We start from the raw sequence: 20,615 nt of genomic DNA, 5'->3' as shown, positions 1-20,615 counted from the left end.
GCTTAAGTGCAAAGGAGAGGTTGTGGGAAGGAGCTTTCACTTTATGCTTCTGATCTTACCTGGAGTGAAGCCTGGGATGGTCAGGTTTTCTTTGCGGTAGCCTGAGGGACTTGGATCTTAACACTGGTATTTTGACACGTGAGCAAATCTTAATTGATTATAAGAGTAGTGAATGTCCACGTGACCTGGCAGTTTTAGCACAGTCTTCCTTCATGCCTTTTCGTATATCTATCTTTCATTAAAGAAAACCAAAACAACTCTGTATTTACTAGTTTCCTCTGTTATTCCTCTTTCATTTGAATTTTCTTATTTCAGTAGCAATACTGGCACACAACAGGTTAATTGAAAGCCTTCTTAAATGCTGCATGGTGCATGTGTTTGACAGCGTAGTAGTAATGCTTCTAAAATCCTGGTTAGCCTAAGAGCTTTAAAATCCAGATATTCAGTTATACTTATATAAATGCAAAATGTTTGCATAGTGTACCTATGAAAGAAAAGCCTGTCTGAGTAGGGCACTGTCCTTCTCTTTCTGTTAGAAGTGACCACGGGTGTCTCTAAAGATTAACTGAGTGGCTGGAAAGAAATTAGGGTCTGGTTTGGTTAGAGGCTGTTTTTAGAAATAGCTTCCAGAAATTTTTAGAGAACAAAAATCTTATGAAACTTCAGCAAAACCAGCAACAATCAAGTGACAAGAATTATTGTGGCAGAACCCAAAGTGAGTCACAGAGCCTGGCTTTTTTAAGGTTTTGGTTCCAGGTTGAATTAGAATTTGGAAAGGTGAATTTTGGCTGGGGATTCAAGGGGAAAGCAGTCTCAGTTGCACTCTTACCAGACGCGTTTTTACCATTGTGTAAGGTGCAACGTGACGGAGCACGTGAGTTCCATGAACTGAAGCACAGCGGAAGACAGCCAAGCAAACCATACTGCTGTGGAAGAAAAAACGTGTTATTTGGCTTGCTTTAAACCTCTCAGAGGGAGTATTTTGATCATTTTCTGCCATGAGCCCCAAACCTTTTTATAGGACTTGGGAGATTTAGATTAGGAAGTCCACCAACTTCTGCAGTGCTGCTCAGGCACCATCTGGAAATAGCAGCATCTTTTCTTTCTAACAATGTCCTTTGTTCCAGGCAGTGCATCCTATTTTTGAGAAACTAGCTGCTTGCTTTGGTAATGCTTAACTGTTTACTCGGTTTACAATTAAAAGTGACTTTCAGCTATTACTAAAAATTGATTGTGCCTGTAGCAGTGATCCTGCTTTTTTGTAACTTTTTTTTTGGGACTTCTGTCACCTCACAGGGATGTTGTCTAATTACTTGGCAGAAAATGCCGATGCCTTTGTCTTAGGGAAAAGAATTGACTTTTTAATAGGCTGTCAGTGATTAGTACTGTCATTTCTTGTGCTTAGGCAGCCAATGCAAGAGCAGAGCTCCAGCCTCTAAGTACATCTTTACCTCTGTGTCTGAGTCTTTGTGAGCTTTGCGTTTGCTACCTCTGGTGCCTGTACTTGTACGTTGATGCCTGTAGATTAAATATGGAACCACTGTAGAATATATAATTTGATCTAACTGTGTCAGGGAAGTGAAGGAGTAGGGTCTGGATAGGACTGGGTGCTCCTATACAAGGGACAGGGCTTCCTGAGTGCTGTGGCTTCTGCAGGAACTGGGTGAGGAGCAGTCGCAGGCACCCATGTCCTGGGGCTGCCTGAAGGGAGCCTGGAGCAGGGCTGAGAGCTGAGGGGGTTTCTCCAGCGTTCTTGGGAACCCCACAGTCTGCCAACGTTAGTGTTTATTTTTCAGATTCAGAAGCAGATGTCATATTTGCATTTGTATAACTTTTTTTTCCTGGGCTTTAATCCATGACTGAAAAGTTAGATTTGGCCAGGTGGTTATTAAAACCCTTTTAGCACCAGGGACTGGACTCTCGCTTTGTACTTTCAGCCTCTTGTACCCTGTCAATGGGAGTAGCTGATTTTTTTATTTTTTATTTATTACTGACAGTGGCAGTGTCGTGTCAGACAAGTATGTGCAGCAATTTCCATGGGGTGAGAAAGTGAAATGAGGTGACATATTGCCATAAAGTCAAGCTATTGCCAGTTTTATGCAGCAAAGAAAAGATCATTAAAATAAAGGCTAATGAACTGTGCAAAGCACAGTGAAAGTAGTAGAAAATGCAAATAATTTTTAAACATTTGCATGATAGTTTCCAGCCTGAGCCAAGTCCTCATCTACTGTAGAGCAGACAAGGAGCTTAAGAATTAAATACCTAGTTGACATGCATAGTTTGTTAAGGTGTAATATTAAATTGTCATGCATATTGCACTTTGTGCTGAATGCCCACTGCAGGTCGTAGAAAAGTTGCAGGTCAGTTTGTTGTTCAGAAGAATTTAGTCACTGCGCAGTCATCCTGACTTGACCTCGGGAAGTTCTCCCACGGCTCACTGGGAACGGAAAGTTTCCTTCGTAGGAAAGTGATTTACCTCCTCTTGAGAGAGGGCCCTTCCTCCATTTGTAAAAGGGCCTTTAAAATGATGATTTCTAAGAAGTTGGTACATAAGAAAGAATAAATTAAGATATAAGGCTTTCTTCCTAGTTTCTGTCCTCTTGGAGAGAGGAAAAAAACCCTAAAGCCTTAAAAAGCAACTCTCTGTACTCTCCCTTACCTTAAGTATTGTCAAGCCTGCTCAGGAAAGAATTCTTCTGATCTGAAAAAAACCCCACCATCCATTTTTATGTGGACTGTTTCTCAGTAAGAGCTTATGTCTGTGGTCTCCAAAGAAGGATTTGCCGCACTTCAACTATTTGTCGATTAGCTTATTCATGACAACTGATCTTCTACATTCATGGATTTAACTTCAGTGCATTCTGGGGCCAAGTACATTACATTACATTACAAGAAATGGCTTCTTTGGATTCAGAAATGGCATTGTATGCCAGGATTGATAAACACTGGTTATTTGGTGCAAATCTAGGAGAGCAGTTGGATTTGATTGTTGTTTTGTTTTTTTTAAAAAAAGTTATGTTACTCTACTTCAAATGTCCAGTGGTCTTTTCCGACACTCTTCAGTGTGACCAGAAGTTTTTTCTTATCTAAGAATCAGGAAGATACTGATTTTTCTTATTTTGTAAAAGCAACGACTTCTGTACTTTGAAAGCATTGTCAGTGGGACAGTAGCGAATACTGTGCAGAGAAGGCAAGATACCTCTGTGTGTGACCTACGTTTCTCTCCTGCTTTCACCTCTTTAGACTTACAGCTACAGTCAGAGGCCACAGGCAGTGCAAAGAGCTCGAGAGTAGAAAAAGACATTGTGGAAACCTCCGTCCTCGTATTGATTCTGTATCTGTGGCATCTCTGAATGTGTATCTCTCCTTAGAGAGGATTAACTTCCCTCCTGCTTATCTTGCTGGGACAGACCCCTCAGAGGGTTGTCCTCCATGTCCTCCAGGGCAGGCACAGGGGTGCCCAGGGCACAGCCTCTCTCCTTGCACGTTGTGTCCTGGTCTGAGAGAGTCACTGGAAAACACTGAGTTTGTCCTCCCCCAGCCTTGGTGCTTTTATGTGTGTTGCATCTAGTAACTGGTTTCAGAGGCCCGGAGTGGATGAAATAAGTTGAAATTGAGAAGTTTTGGGGTTGTCTGGATGTGGTGCCAGGCGTTTGGGTTGCACACAGCTTAGCTACAGCCACATTATGTGCCCTTTCACAGCTGATGCCTCTAGTGCTTATATGTACTGGGTAGAGGCAATGCTGTGATAATTGGTAATTCTCAGATTTCATTTTTTTTTCTCAGAGACTGTTTTGGTCTGTGATGTGCAGTACTCCAAACACCTAGGCTTGCTCAGCTGTAAAACAAGCACTCGGAGACGTGACACATGAGTTCCGTGAGTGGTAGCAGTGGCTAAAGGTGCTTCTGCCACCAACCTGCTCATGTCTGTCTCACTGCTGGAGGCTCCCGCACCAGAAGAATCTACACGGGCACGTCAGTGCTTTGAGGTCCTAGGCAGCCTTTGGCTGAAGCTCTGATGTGGGTGTCTGCCCATTGGCAGCAGAGCACAGGCTGGAGGGTCTTCTCCACTCGTGGGATACGGCCCAAAATCTTATGTGCAAAAACAATTCCCTTGAAGACGTGCTTGGTTTGGTGAGCAGAAAGCTTTTTGGCCCAAAGGAACATTCACAATTACCCAACCAGCATGTCAAAATATATACCGTATTATGTAATTCAGTGCACAGTTCAACCTTTTGAAAGCACATAATTTCTTTAACAAAAGTTCTGGAGACAATAACTTTTTTTTTTATTCTTTGTTGAATAACCTACATGACTTTTAGAAGGGATTCTCTTCAGTCTCCTCTTGTATTTCATTTTGCGAGGGAGTAGTTTAAAATCTGAAAGCTTTATTAAAGGAATAGCTTGTGGTTAAAAATTTTAATGCATGTAGTAAGCAAGCTGCACTATCATTGACATCTCACTACTAGTGGAAAAAGTAAGCTGGTTCCCAGTTTCTTGTGCTTTGCTGCCTAACTCCCAAATAGTGCAAGCAAATCAGAGTTTGGCCCCAAAACTCTTCTTCTACTCATTCAGAGTTTGGTGCCACCATTAGTGCTGGTCCTAGCTGAAAATGTGATATGCTTAAAAAACGTGAGATTTTAAAATGGTTTAGTTTTCTTCTAGCCCATGACCACGGGAATTCAGAATTTTCGTATAAAGAATGAAGACTGAAATGATAATACTGTCTTTTTCATTCAAAGGATTTTTTTTTAATCCGGTTGAGGTTTTTTTGGTGTGGTTTTGTGTTCCCCTCCCCCCCCCCCAAAAAAAACCCCAACCAAACAAAAAGACCCTCTCATTTTGTAAGACTCCAAGTTGAATCATGTGAACTGGGAGCTTTGAAATTTCATAGTCCCAAATGACCTTGATTTTTTTTTTTTATTTGCTACATTGTTCATTAAATCATTGATGCCGTCGCTAGCAGCGTCTGTATAAACTTCCTCAAATAAACACAATTCCTTTCCAAAAGCTTGTGTGAGTGTGTGTTTATAAATAAATAGATAAGTGGTGTGCTAAGCAGGTTGTCAGACTCACAAAACCATTGATGTTGCTGCAGAAGCAATGAAAATTAAAATGAGGGAATATATGTATGTCATTCACTGAAATTGTGTGACTAATCTGATAGACTGAAGCAGAAATGGAAGCAGGTCCATTCAGCGGGCAGAAGGACAAGAGCCCCTGTAGCGGGTTGGGGTTTCTGTGGGGTTCCGTGTGGTTCCCCCGCAGCACTGACTGAAATGTGCCGCTGCCGTGCTCCTCTCCCCGGCAGTTCCCTCTGATCCGGCTGAGCATCTGCTCGGTGAGTCCGAGGCGCAGCTGATGCAGCCAGAATTGCTGGTGGCAGAATTGTTTCCTCGACGACAAGTGTGTTATTTTTACCCTGGCTAATCTATTGTCTCTTACGCTGCTCTTCAGCTCTGTCCCTGTTTGCTGGACGCAATTTAGAGCATCGCCGGTGTGGGAAGGAGCTGCGTGTCTGTCACCAGGCAAGGCTGGTGCTGGGTACAAGTCCCACCACTCTGCCGGTTCCTAAAGCAACATTGATGGAAGCCCTGGAGCTTTTGCAGGCTCAGCTCTCCCGACTTGCAGCCAGCTTATGTTTGGGCTCGGGAAGCAATGAAGGCAGGACACGGTTAAAGCGGGAGAGAAGTGTGTTTTGATTGCAGCCCTGTGTTTTCATTTTGGCTGTCCTGGATGCGAAGCTTTATTGCTGGTGCATGTCCCTTGGTACCCGAAGGGAAATCTCCGTGCGAGAGAGCAGAAGGTGCACAAACATTTCTAGCAGAAGAGGTGGCTGCTTTGATTTTTACACGAGCGGAAATATGGCCATGCAATTGAAATGACTGAATGTTGTGTTCAAATGTTTTTTCTGTTTATTATAAAGTGAAAACTCTTGTTGAGAAGAAAACTTTGTGCAATATGGTGCCTCCTCATACAGTTTTTTCTCACTGAGGAACTGTTTCATTTAATCAGAATTCTGGTAGTATGAGGACAAGATATTTTTCCTAGTTGTCAAAAATAAATTAATAATAGTTTTCAGGTATTTTTGAGATCGCGGTAAAAAGGGATTTTTTTTGCTGGGAGGAGGTGCTTGTTTTCAATAACTGGCTCCTGTAGCTGTTGAGTGTTACAGGTAAGTAGAGGCCAGGATGTGAACAATCTCAAGGTCTGGTCAAAGATCTGTGTTTTAATCCTCCGGGTAAGAATTTTGGGTTTGGAAGATCAGCGTCCGATTTGGGAAAAGTTACTACCAAAACAAATATGAGAATCACTCTGTTTAATTACTGCAAACTTTTCACAGAATCTGTGTAAAGAAATTGATATTAAGGAGGTCACAGAAGAGGATTTATTTCGCTGGTTTATTTGCCGTTGCCCTTTTGGGAAAGCTAGTGGAGTCCCAAGGAAGCAGTTTTCTCCACCTCTGCCCCATCCATTCCTGCCCTGGCAGCTGCCACAGACACATGGATTTTCCTGCTCTCCCTTCCAGAGCTGTAACTGAGGCCCTGGGTGGGTTCCTCTGGGCACCAATCCAACCCACACCAACCGACTGTGGAGACAGGCACAGCCCAGGGTGCCCAAACCTGGGCTCTGTACCCTTGCACATAGGGAGCCTTTTTGACATGGCTAGAAATCGCTTACAGGTTCAATGTCATGCAAAATGTGTGAAACGAAGCTGCAAATGTCTCTGTGGCATGGTGCCCAAAGTGAGATGTATGGGATGCAGAGGTTGTGGTGTAATTTCAACAAGGTATGACTGGAATAACATATTATGAAGGCATAATTACATTTTACAATTCTGTACTGCGAGTAAGATTTTCATGTACTGCATAGCTATTTTTCTAAGTGCTTTGCTAAGTATTCATGTCTTTTATTGGTAACATATTTCATATCCTTTGACTTGTGAAATCTGCATTCCTTGTGCCATTTTTCCAATTGTAAACTCTTAGGGAATAAAAAATCATTTTAGGAAGCTGAAATGGCTCAGATAACATGCACGGTGGTGGTCGTTTAATTCCCCTTCAGGACTTCGGTGTGCTAGGTGGTGGAAGATATCCCACGTGGAGGCTTTGCATTCACTTTTCAGTATGGCAGTTCAGTTCAGAGGTGAAATGAGACATTTTGAGGTGTAGTAGATCAGGTAATGATGACTTCATCAGCTGAGATGGCATCACAGAAATTTAAACTTCAGGTTGCCTAAGGCCTGATTTTGCCAAGCACATAATTTTGTTCTTAATTTCAAGCATATGTTTGAATCCATTCTAGCTGAGCAAAATACATGTTGTCTTCTTTCCTACCTTATGTTAAAAAGCTGCCTGACTGACAGGGAAGGAAAAACCACCGAAACGCAGTCTAAATCACAGCATGCCTCCCAACATGTGGTGAGAGTATCAGAAATCAGGCCACACCAGCCTTTTATGATTCTGGTCCCCCAATGACGCATCAGCAGCCACTAGGCAAAGAGAGTAGTGTTGCTGTTGTGCTTCAAACCTCTCCTGGTAGGTCCAGTTCCTTGGGGATTCTGCAGCCTCCCACCCAGCCTGTTCATCTTCTGGTGCAGCTTCATAAAAGCTGATTGGACGTCCCCTTTCGCCTGCTTATCCCTCGCTGCTGGAGGTGGCCCTGCCTCTGCCGATGTCTGCTTTTCTCCAAAATGCTAGTGTGCAAGTTAGCCTGTATTGAATAGAAGATCTAGGGGCTTTTTGGGTTGCTAGGAGGGCAAAGCTCTGTTCTGTTACCCATCCTGGAGTTACCCCCTAGAACAAATTGCTTCTGGTTTCTCTGTTCGTTCTTGCATTTCAGTGAAGGAAGGATAATAATAGCCATTCTTCATCATGGCTTAATGAAACTCTTAAATACAGGGATAAAAGGGAAGATCTGTATTGTGTTTGGGGTGGTTTTTTGTGTTTGTTTTTAGGTTTTGCTTGTTTGTTGGGTTTGGGGATTTGTCATTTTGTTTTTTTGGAGTGAAAATGCCATGTTGAACACAATTCCAGCATGTTCCTGTTGAATGCACACAAGAGCCTGGAGGAGCTAGTCTATTCCTCTGCTTCGGCCTGCACATATGGATGATGGGCGATGTAGCACAAGGAAGAAACTTGTCTTTAAATAGGTGCAGCGTGACCCATTTTCCTCTCCCGCGCTGTGTGGTGTTCCACTGCTGCCTCCAACTCGTGCGGGCTGATCCCCTTTGATACTCTTGGCACTGTTGCCCCTTGAGTTGGTTGGTGGCTGGAACCAATGTCCAGCCTTTTTTATTACCATCTATCTCCAATTCTGCCTCTACTCACTCTTCCACATGGCTACACTGGAGTTGTTTGTAGGGGGTTGGAGGAGGTTGGCATCCTTGGTGTCCGATCCAGATGTGCTGTGGTTGGAAGGCAGGGACCAGCCTCTGTGCAGCTGTGCAAGCGGACGTGGCTTGGCACGGTGCAAGGGCCAGTACTGACTTTGGATCTCTTGTCTTGGGTGGGGGGAGGTAGGGGAAAAAATCCACCACCTTAAATTTTACTCTTGCATGAATCTTAATCTTTAAAGTACCAAGAATGTGAGATTTCCCATGCTATGATTTTAGAATAATAATTTGAAGAAAACAAAGCCTAAGAACATTATGGTGTTGAATGTAGAGTAAAATGGTGTTTCAAATGATGTGTTGTACATCTGCACGTGTTTAATTTCCCGATTTGTTTTGGATCTTGTGCCCCTTTCTGCATGTTCATCCCTGTTTTATTTTCTTCCTTTTGTGTCTATAATTGCATGCATTATTAGAACTGGCAAGATGAGCACCTCCAGATGCATCCTACCGGAACGCAGCCAATGCTGACTCTATTCCCATGTCAGACTGCATGCCAAGTCAGTGAAGCTTGGTTGTCAAAATCTATTCCCTCTCTACACTGCTTCGAATGCCATCTTCTTGCATAATATTTTGACACAGGGTGACTGATGATAACCTCAAGAGTTGTTCCAAGTTTAAGAAGGTGTCTTTTAGTGTGTTGAACCATCCCAATTAAAAGTAGTGTTTGAAATAGAATGGTGTAGGAAGTTTTCCTTATTCTTGTCAGATGAAATGACCTGAGGGTTTATAATCTGTGACGTTGTACCTTTCTCTGTTTTTTGTGATTTTTTTTCTTTTAAATTTTCTCTGAATTATGCCTTTTGAATAATAAGAAAAAATTCTCTAGTTTTACTGGACATAATGCATTTTGTGTTGTGATTTGTTGCAACAAAAAACTTCTCTGCCTTTTGGGGAAGAATATACTAATTTTACTTATTATTTTACAGATATCAGGCAACAGCATATCAATGCTGCTGCTTCTACAGGATCTTTTCCGAATTGGAGATCTATACTATCACCAACACGGCCTTCCACAGAAACTAAGACTTCTTCAGTAGCTGATATTTCTATGGGACAGACTTTGGAGAATGCGAACTTGCTTCAGATGATAAAAACAACACTGACTGGCACACGTACCAGGACTTTGGATGAAAGTCATCTGTTGCCCACCCTGTATCAAGGCAGTGGAAACAGTGCATCCCAGGAACCTGCTGAAGTTTCAGCTGAGTTGCTTCTGAGATCATCATCTCAAGATACAGATGAAACACCCGCTGTATCAGGTTTGCCTCCACTTGGTACGTTTGCCACATTGTGCACTACCCCGTCAGTGATACATTTGAGTACAGCTGTGCCATTTCAGCTAATGCCATTAGAAACACCCTCCATTTCAAAAGAAAGCACATCAGGATCAGACATGCTTGCTGCTGTTCCATCACCATCATTCTTCTCATTGGTAATTCAGTCACCTCATACCATTAACTTTTCTAAACCAGCTGTACTGCCTGCCAAAGTGGCTTTGTCTGCAGATCCCGAAGGTTTCTTCAAAACAGATTCAACCAGCTCTCAGGTTAGTGAAAGCAGAAATAGCCCTCTAAGCACAGTGACTGTAATGCGTTCCAGTGCGGTGAATCGCAGAAAGGGTCCCGAGCTGTCCATGGGTACTGAGCCTTTCAGTCTCTTTGGGTCAACAGCAGTGCATTTCACAGAAGTGTTTGGAAAAGGGTCTCCTTCAGAAAGTACCTCTTTTTTGTCTCTATATTCTGATATTCTTGTGTCAAAAACGTATCAGTCTTCCCTGCCAGTAACTTCCAGAAGCCTGTCACGGTTTCCTAATGAGAGTATGTATAATGTGTCTTCTACTGGAGTAAAACCAAACAGTCAGCCAGTTAAGGCGGTGTTGACTGACAGAAATAGTGATATCACTCCCCTGTCATCACTAGTTTTCCAAGATAACGCAGAAATTTCTACATCAGTCTTCCATCTTGTGGGTACTCCACATCTAATACCCCAAATGAGTCATCGCCTGTCTTCCAGAGCGCTCACTAATCGCACTACAGGCTCTACCAGTGCACCTTTCGTGTCATCAGCTTCCGAGAGCCTGGCTGAAGTCTCCAGCTCAACAGAAAGCATGTCTTTCCTTTCATTGCCAAAATCACGTATTCCATATGCAAAGCACGCTGACAATGCAGTGCTGCCAGTACGAGCATTTAGAAGTGCAACAGATTTTCTCCTTAGAAATGCAACACGCTCTCCTTCAACAAGCACAAGGTCTCCCTCCCTAACCAAGGCAAACGCCACCTCTACTAGGATAGTGCACACAAACCGTCCCAGTGCAGCAGCAGCTGATGAGGATACTTTGCAAATCCCTTGGACTGTTTCCTCAGAGCACTCTGTGATGCCTCTGAATCAGACTTTTGCAGAAGACCTGTCCGAGAGAGTGTCTCAGGTGAATGGCATGCGACTCCCAACTGCTTCTGTGGGTGCTCTCCCAAATTCTGATGGCTTTCCTGTGGCGAGAACTGCTCAACAGCCTTTCACAAGAAGGGTGACCGCAAAGATATCGATGGAATTTAATGCCACTGGTGGTCTGCCTTACAGATCTCAGCTTCCCAAAGTTTCTTCTGGTAGCCAAACCAGTAAACTCTCCAAAGGATCAAAGATACTAGGCACTGTTTTGGAAACAGCCGTGACTAGTCCTGATCTAGCTGCAGTGCTGTTAATTACTTCCACTACAGGCTTTTCAAAACCTGAACCTGCTATCACAAATAAATCTGCTACTTATATCTTGGTGACTGCTCTACCTGAGGATGCAGAAAGTCCAGATGCAACTGCGAATGAGGACAGAAATAGCAGAGTACCCACTGTTCTGACCCCACATGCAGAATATTCACCTCAAAGAGCTTTAAATCATTTTACCTCTGATCAGGTTTCACGTTCAGTTGATAGAAAGCCCCTTACCTCTGTCATGCCTTCAGTGTGGGATACGCTGCCATCACCCATTTCCATGACAATGATGATGGACAACCACAGCTCTGGCTTTTCTGGGATTTCAAATGCAGACTCTGAAAGCAGTGTAGATCCTGTCAGCTCTCCTGAAGTCACAACTTCAGCTTCTTCATGGACCAATACGGCATTGCTGTCATCAGCCAGCATTAGTATTCCTTTGGCAAAAACTTCAGTCAAAACAGCAACAAGAGAAGTTCCCCCAAGTACTTCTCCATTGGAGTACCATGCACCATACTCAGCAGTTTCAAGTCTGCAGAAGAAAGTTAATACAGATAAGGACCTACTCTTCACCCCTTCAGCAAACTATACATATGCGAACTCTAGTCAAAATGTTTCCAATTCACCCTTTCCTGGAATGATGTATAGCTTTCCAGCATTTGAGGTAGATGCCTTCACATTGAAAACATCTCCTATTCAGTCTTCATCACTTGCTGCCACTTTTACAGTGCCTGAGCCCCTGCAAAAAAAGCGTGGAAGTACAACTGAAAACACTGCTAATTCCTCGACTGTTGGGGGCACTAATATCAGTACACACTATGAAGCACCTCTCCATTTATATGGGCCTTCTGTTAATGATAGAGGTACTTCCCCTAGCTCTCTAGAATCGCAGACAACTGATGCTGGAAAGATTACTTTACTGACAAAAACCTTAGGCACAACACCCTTGCAGGCTTTTCAGGTCTCTGACGACTCAACTCTTTCAGCTAGCAATGAAAACAGAGCTGTCCACAGCATACTGCCAGCCAAGTTCCCCTCTCCTGTAACCAACCCTTCTAGGTCAACTCTCTTGCATAATTTTATTGCAGAAGAAGACATCAGTTCTGGAAATTTGCCAGAATTTGCAGATAACCAGTTAGAATCCTCTGGTTATTTGGCTACAGCTGATAAAAACTCAGCTACATTCAGTGTGGAGGAGGGGGACACAAGTGCTACAAGACATAGCATAGTTCCCAGAGGTACATCTAATAAGGGCATCCCATTGCAAACCCCTGCCACCAGTGCTCTGCAGTCTGTCATCATAACTTCTGTCCATGCATCACCAACACAACTAACTTCTCTTTTTTTGTCAACAACCAACTTTACCCATTCTGTCATTACAGTGTTATCTGGCGTATCTTCTGGTGCAATACCTACAGTAGGAACTTCAGAAGCAAAACCACTAACAAGAAAATCATCTCCAGCTTCACCAGTGCCGCCTCCTTCATTCTTTTCTCTAGGCACTGAGAACACACCTTTGCCATCCGTGATGGCTTTAAGCACACCAATACTGACACTAACAAAAAATAACACTGCCACGAAATTGGCATCAGATATAAGCTTGGTAGAAACACATGCAGAATTTCCTTTTGCAACAAGAAACACAACTGCATCGCCCATGGACATGGCAGCTATGCTCGTAACCCCTAAAAGCAGCATGGTCACAGCTGCCACAGTAGCACCCACAGCACCCATACCAAGGCAGATAGAAACAACAGTAACTGACATCCAGAAGTTCCCAAGCTCAGAAATCACCAAAACGTCAACCCCATATCCACTGACAATTACAGCAGCTTTGACATCTATTACAGCATCAGCGAAAACAACTAGGCTTCCCCCTACTCGCCTGGAAAGCACCTCCGCTCATGCCGAAACCACCGCAGCAGCCGCTTTCGCTAACATGACAGCAGCTCCTCCCCTGGACTGCAGGCTCTCCAGGAACCTTATGGTTAAAACAGGTATGAATTTGCTGGAAGGACCTTGCGTGTCTATGAGAGGCAACTGGTGATGAGTGGGAGATACACTCAAGGGTCAAAGAGAGTGGGGACATTAGTGATTAATCTGGGGACATGGCTGCTGCGCTAACAGAAGTGCAGCGTTGTTAGATAACAGCAGCATTGGCTTTATTTACAGCTTGGATTTTATATTACTTTAAAACAGGAGGATTTTCAGTTTTCTTTGTGAAATGTACCACTTCTGGCTCTAGCTGTTTTTCCTTAGCTGTAAGAACTCTAAACCAAAGAAGTCTGTAGAGATCCCTTGCCCAGGCTTCATATGGGCTCGCTATGGTAGCATAGTGCAGCACCATAAGGTGTATGTATCTCGGACATCTTAGCAATAGCTACATAAAAGGATTTATGACCTTATATAGACCTGAATGATACCGGAGACAGTGACATAGACAACATTTGGACCTCATGTGTGTTTAGTAGCTGCTAAATATCTGCATCCCTAGCATGATGAGTACAACAACTATTTCTAAAGATAGAAGTAGCTTGTATATAGTATATCACTGAAAGTACTTAAGTGCAGCTGTAAAATTCTTTCTGCAAATAAAAGAAAAAAAAAGCTAGTGATAATGTTAACAAAGAAAGTGTGCAGACATTTCCTAAACGGGAAATAATTGTATCAGTGGCGTGCCATGTTTCCTTAACTCTTACTGTGACGGCGTGAAGCACACATCCTGCCTGTGCAGCACCAGCTCAGTCCTTAGGGAATGCTGCAGCAGCCTGTCCACAGGCATTTGAGTGGCATCAGAGCTCACTCAGAATGGCATCTTGTGGCTGAAGAAATTGCATTTGCTGGACCTCACTCTGAAAACAGTGGATTATTGCCATGGGATGAATAGGGAACGTGGGGGCACTGCTGAGCCCCTGCACTTCTTGCTGCCTTTGGAGCTGCTGCAAATCTGCTGCTGCTTTGGTGATCTCTACCCAGTTAGCCCATAGTAAAACTAGTTAAAAAAGCCAAATGATACCATGGTAATGTCTCAAACCAACATGTGGCTTTTGTTGTTCCGCAGTTCTGTTTCTAAACACAAGGAGGATGCTGGTCAGCAGTCTCTTCAAGGAGAGTGTGAGAAAAGGCCTTAACCAAGTGCTGAGACAAGCTTTCAACCAAAACATCAGTGTTCAGGTAAGCATATCTGGCTTGCCTGTGTGATCTCCCCAAAACGGCTCTCTCAGCAAGAGAATCTCAGCTGGCAGCAGCTCCAGTGGAGCCTCTGGATGCAGGAAGCTTCTTGGAGTGGGGCACTGAGCTTTTCCTATGGAGAGCAGGCACAGGTGGCATCCACTCTGGCCTCTGAAAATATAAGTTCTGCTGCAAAGCTGTTACAGTTTATCTGATGGAGCAGAAGGGGGAAATGCAAATTTCTTTTTGGTAGATTCTGGGAAATGACTGCTGACAGTTTTCAGCTCTTGCTGCAGCTGAGGAATGACTGTGGTTCACGCTTAGCCAAACGCCGCCACCCTCAGCCTGGATCAATTGCCGGGGCAGGGCTGGCGAGTGGGGTGTCACTGCTGCCAGTCTGCTCCCTGGTTTGAAAACCCAGGGTCTGACAAGAGCAATTCCATTGGGATGGAAAGCCTGAGCAAGGAGAAAATGTATTTTGTTGAAAATAAATGAGGGAGACGTGTTCATCACTTGGCAGCTCAACTGCACAAACTCCTGCACTGCTGCGTGTGAGAGCAGGCTGAGGTGGGTCGCTGGGACACTCTTCTCTGCAGCACAAGTTGCCATGCACTCAGGCAGGGGTTTGTTGCAATTCCCAGGCTGTTATGAGTTATCCTTACCCAAGCCGCCAGGAAGGGAAAAAGTAATTTTTCTCAAAATAGAGGGCAGCAGGTTTACTTTTGTCCCCTTGGCCTATTACTGCAAGTTTGGCTTATGTTAGTTGGTTTGGGAATTGTATATTCCTGAGCCTCAGCAGCAGCACTGTAAACTGTCAGACTTACTTTCCCACCTTGTAAACCTGAGAGAAGCTGCCTTTTTATTTTTTTGAGAAAACCAGGTAAAACTTGGTGTGGAGGAACAGTTCCAGGGCTTAAACTTTTTAGAAAACACAGAATTTTGAGGTAAAACTCAACTCGTGTTTTGGCTCACTGTGTTCATTCTTGTGGTTTGTCATTTCTAATGTCTAGCTGGGACACTATAGGAAGATAGTATAGAAGAGACAGCTGAAGTTGAAGAATGCACAAAGTCAGTGAACTTCTGGTGTGAAGTAGGAGCTAGGAGGTCTGGATTCTCTGTATTTTTACGTTCATAAGTAAAATGTCTCAGTTTATGTACATGAATGAACAGGTTGCCCAGAGAGGTGGTGGAAGTCCCATCCCTGGGAATTTTTAAGGCCAGGCTGGATGGGGCTCTGAGCAGCCTGATCTAGTGGCGGATGTCCCTGCCCATGGCGGGGGTTTGTAACTAGATGATCTTTAAAGTCCCTTCCAACCCTGACAATTCCATGATTCTATGAAGCCTCAGTTTAGGTTTGAGGTACGTGAGCTGTGGTAGCAATACTGCACCGCTGCAGTTCAGAGCACACTTTGTGTGGGCTGGGTCTAAAGCTCCCTGAGCAGTTCTGCTAATGCTGTGTCTGATCTGACACTAACTGATCCTGTTTATAGGGGATTACAGGATAAAAGCTCAGCAAGGGATCTATAATCAGAATGAGAAGTCCCATCAAATAACAGCTGATGAACTTCAACCAAAATTTGTAAAAAATGTTTCCTTGTGTGTTTTAGATTGAAATCCTGGAGCAAGCAAATAACGTAACGGTTGGTTACTACGTTACGTGGGGCAGAATGGTTTTTATTCCAGCTGCTGTAATTGAAAGGCTACTTGCATATGGCATTAGCAACGCCACAGCAGACATCAAGCAGCACGTACCGCATCTCCAGTCCGTGGCGGCCCTGGCCTTGCCCTGGAAGCCCCTTCCTGCCTATCACTTCCAGCTGAAAACAGGTGAGCGAGGGTCTGCCTGCCTGCCTGGGGCTGAGGGCTTTGTGCACGCTGCTGTCGCCTTGGTTGTCACCATTCCAAAGCGAAGTGGCCTTGAATTAAAGAGGAGTCACGGCGATGCGCTTGACTAAGACTTGTCACGCAATTAAAATGGACTTGAATTGCCAGGCTGTGGTGTAGCCTGAGTGCTGCTTTTGGGGACGATCAGGTGAGGAACATAACTATATGATACAGGTGTATATATATTGTTCTGTCTGAATCTGGTAGATTTGACTTAGGTCCCAGCCCTCTGACCCAGGGTCACTATGTAAGGTAGCAAGTATCAGTGCAGAGCACTGGCAGCTCAGCAGAGCAGCCTAAGATACAAGAGGGCAGGTAGTGTTGTAAAGGAAGATACTCAGTTGTAAAAAGGTTTCTTACGTGTGTGCTTACGTGTTTGTATGCATATTCTTACTGCAGTTACCTGGTTATGTATGTTTTTCCTAGCACAAACAGAATGAGAATCAATATTGTCTTGCAAGAGCAAATGACCTGCAAAATCTAAGAATGTAACTTGGTTTTTAGAATGAGTTCACTTACTGCCTGGCTCTGAGTAAGTATATGCACAGTGAACTGGTCTTACCACCTGATATATCACTGCAGAAACAATCTCCATTTGTTTGTGGAGACTGTTGGCTCTAATAATGGAATCTAATTTTTGCATTTTGTCTTAGTTAAAGCTAGTTTAGTGTAGTACCTGAACGACATAAACTGATGTTCCATTATTTTCACCTGCTTAATTTGTAAACTGATCATTTTGCTGCCAGGCATTACATGAGTTATGCAACCAAGAATATTTTATCTGTGTACAAATGCGTTCTTCCTTTTCCAGAGCTGCAGTTTGTGGGTCAAACAGACAATATCCAGTCATGCAAATTTGTTCAGACCATGGAGCAACGGTTACAGAGAGCATTTCAGGACGCCGAAAGAAAGGTCTTAAACACCAGCAACAACTTAACAGTTCAGGTACAATGATGTGTGCTTTGCCAAAACTCTCGCCAAACTCCTGGGGTTATTCTTTTCTATATGTGTGTATTTGTATTTCATAATGCCTTTGGCATGCACTATGGAAGAAAGTTTGTTTTATCTGAAATAACGTTGTTTTATGTAGTGCAGGAAGACTTATAAATGCATGATTTATAGAAGACTGTTACTATTATTTTCATGAATTTGAATTTTACTATTTGCAGTTAAATCATTTAAGCAATATTCAAAAAATAAATAGTTAAAAATATTCTTCCAAATTTATATTTTTACTGGATATGTTATTCTGACACTACTTGTTTTCAGTGAGGCTATTGAGGTATAAAGATAGTGACCTGCATAACTCTTTGCAAGCTCTGAACTCAGAAAATTACATTTCTTTCTTTTTTTGGGGATGCATTCCAGTTCCATACTTGCAGATCTATATTTACTATTAAGGGCCTAATTTTTGCAGACCTTTATGTATATAGTGGGCCAACACTTATGCTTTGCTAACATTTCCCAAGTTTGCACTGGTTTGGTCGGGAGGGTTTTGTTTGTTTTTGTGATTTTGATTTTTTTGTGTGTGTGGTTGTGGTTTTTTTTGTTTTATGGGTTTTTTTTTAACTGAGCTGGAACAGGGGTGCACATTATTTCTTTATCTCTGTTTCAGATTTTGAATACCTCTAATGTCTCCCAAGCTGTCACTCTGTTTTATGTAGTGAAGAATCAAAGCACAACTCTAAATGGCACTATTTCCAGCAACCTTCTTAATCAGCTGTCGGCTGAGCTGGTGGGTTTCTACCTGACCTACCCGCCTCTCACCATTGCCGAGTGTAAGTACGCACTGCCCAGCGCACAGCTCCTTCAGATGAGCCAGCGCTGGGCTTTCGCTTTACAAGCACCGTAAACTTTGTCATCTAGCTCACAGATCTGCTGACTATTTTAAAAACTACCTTCTTGTTTAATGAAAAAAAAAAAAGAAAATGGGAGGATTGGAGGGGCTGTGGGTTCAGTGTTTACTTTAGTTGCTAGAAACACTGGCAGATAATTAAGAAAAACACATGTATACTCTCATTAATAATAAAAAAAGCCTGTGCCAGCTTCCCAACAAAAAAAAATGTAATTTTGTACAAAAAAAAATACAGAGTGTTCTCAGTTGTCCATTTCAGGAAAACCTAGCACAGCACATGAAATTCATCTTCAGCATAGCCCTTTGCCTCACTGGAAGACTCGGCCCCGGTGCTTGCTCTCCTGACAGGGCTGGGTCGCGAGGGCACGTTTGGGTAGTGGGTGAGCTCTGTCTGTGCCTCTTAAAGAAGCTGTAAGTGTATTTGCTGAACTTCATCCTCAGTTTAAAATGTGGTCTGAGCACTTGAGCGTCAATAATTTACTTGCATTTCAATTGTAACGAAGAGTCAGAGATTGGAAAGCTAGAGAAAGGGGTATGTCTGGGCAGCCTATATGGCATACATGCTCTCTGACTCTGCATGCGAATTTCTCTAAAGTGAATAAAGGCACAAGACATTTGATTAGGGGGATTTCTGTTTAATCTGCTTCTTAAAGTCACTGTAAAGCTGGGTTATCCCTTCACTGGAGATCAGTGTCCACTGGAAGTGAGAGGAGGCAAGGGAGATGCTGGATATGTCAGTGCCTGGTAATGGGCTCTGTGTAAGGAAGGGCAGGTTCCAGCTGATCTCGCTGTGTAAATCTTCATGAGACGCCTGTTAAATTTGAAATACTGGGCTCAATTACCAGTAAAGATCTGGTTAAGCTTCTTGTGGTTATCAAGCACACTGGTAAGCCTAAGTCAGAGATGGAACAGTTTGTATTTTCTTTTTCACAAGTATTGAAATAATTGGGCACATAAGGGTAGAGACAAATGTGCCTTTATGATCGCAACACTGAGCTGTGTGAATTTGTAGCAGTAGGTAAAATTTTTAAGGTGCTTATTCATTTTCTGAGCACAAACCAGGCTGTTAAAACGTGAGCACTGGGGAAAACACAAGTTACTTTTTTTATCAGTCCATTTACTTTTTTTGCAAACAGCCCAACAGCAGAACAATTATCTTGTGCAATTCCTCATCATTTACTTGCACAAGGAGCTGCCCATGGGGTAGCTCTGCTTTGAGGCAGTCAGGAGTCACCACTAACTCTGGTGATTGTGCAAATCCTTTAAAAAGAAGGAATTACATTATTCATGAGGTGTTACCTGTCTAAGTCAGGGTAGATTTGTCTTGTCTTCAAGTCTGTCCACAGCCAAGGGAGGCTATTGACAAAGGATGGGCTTGGGGACCTAGAGAGGGATGCAGACCGTTCCTCATCAGACAAGCTCCTTCCTTGGTGAGTGGCTAGTGGGTGGGCCTGTCCGAAGAGTGCCCTGTGTGAGGATTTGCCTTCACCGGGCATCCAGGAGCACAAGGAGAAAGCCTGAGGAAGTTCTGCTGATGGCTGCAATCCGTTCAAGTGTTTTGACCTCCAAAATAGGCCTGTGCAATGGGGAAGGATCATGGTACTTCTCACTAAGGCAATACAGGTGTATGCTTGGTAGTCAGGAGCTGTGAAGGCCATTTGTCACACAGTAAGAGCCTTGTGTGATGTTGCTGCTTTCTGCTGATGCCAGCACATGATGAACTGACCCAATAAAGTCTTTAGCTAGCGCTCCTTTAACTCCTGATGGCTTGTATTTCATTTTGGAGTTCTCAGTTTTATTCCCAACGCAGCGGATATACTGCAATCTCATGAACTTAATGCGCACAAAGTGTTTATGGCTTCAGACTGATAGTGTGTCTTGTGAAAATGTTTACTTTGAAAAGCATTTGATGCTTATTCACGTGGCAGCGTAGTTGTTTCAGTTTATCACACAAATATTGCAGCTGTTCTCGGCGTGTGTTATTTCCCAGTAGACTCTGGCGGCTCCTCCAGAGCCTTCGCAGTCTGTCATGGAAATGCACAGCTCGGGACGTGCCTTGAAATCCCTCCTCAAAAGCAGTTACTGTGCGTAATCAGGTCCTTTACAGTGTTTACTATTTCAAGCCACTTCGGAATTTAGAAATCAAGGTAACTCAATAGCAGCCTATCAACATGCAAAGCGTGGGTATTTTCTGAATTAAGTTCCAGACATTAATGCTTTCTGCATTGCATAAATCTATTGAAAAAATGCTGAGCTGTATAACGAATTAGCAGCATATTGAAATTCACAGCCTAATGCACTTTGGAGATGGAAAAATCTAACAAAAGGCATCAAACCAGCAAACATCAGTTTCTTACAGATGTAGACACAGACAGTAGTAATACCTTAAGTGGTGCAGAGAGCTGCAAGGTGTGTTCACAGTTTTGTTATTCTCATTTGTAATTCAGATGGAACTGCATTCTCTGATTGGTGGAATCTGATCCGGGTTTATTTTAATATTGTTTTAGATTAAAATAGTGGTCTGGGTTAAGTAGGGATTAAATCACAGAATCATCATAGAGTGTCATCTTGTTTCTCCAGGAAAACTTAGAGAGAGTAAGCAGCAGG

The 20,615-nt window shown here is 43.2% G+C and overlaps 1 protein-coding gene across 1 annotated transcript in view; it reads left to right on the top strand.

Moving 5' to 3' along the window:
• The first annotated feature begins 12,755 nt into the window (after nucleotides 1–12,755).
• Nucleotides 12,756–20,615, top strand: part of KIAA1549L (KIAA1549-like ortholog) — a 55,266-nt gene continuing 47,406 nt past the window's right edge. Inside the window, exons 1-5 of the mRNA XM_009872839.1 lie at nucleotides 12,756–13,095; nucleotides 14,160–14,272; nucleotides 15,877–16,096; nucleotides 16,965–17,098; nucleotides 17,769–17,931. Of these exons, the coding sequence (XP_009871141.1) occupies nucleotides 12,756–13,095; nucleotides 14,160–14,272; nucleotides 15,877–16,096; nucleotides 16,965–17,098; nucleotides 17,769–17,931 (970 nt within the window). The remainder of the gene's footprint in view (nucleotides 13,096–14,159; nucleotides 14,273–15,876; nucleotides 16,097–16,964; nucleotides 17,099–17,768; nucleotides 17,932–20,615) is intronic.

Source organism: Apaloderma vittatum, unplaced genomic scaffold, assembly GCF_000703405.1.
Source record: "Apaloderma vittatum isolate BGI_N311 unplaced genomic scaffold, ASM70340v1 scaffold36707, whole genome shotgun sequence".
Classification (NCBI taxonomy): domain Eukaryota; kingdom Metazoa; phylum Chordata; class Aves; order Trogoniformes; family Trogonidae; genus Apaloderma; species Apaloderma vittatum.
This window is presented reverse-complemented; position numbering and strand designations above follow the sequence as displayed.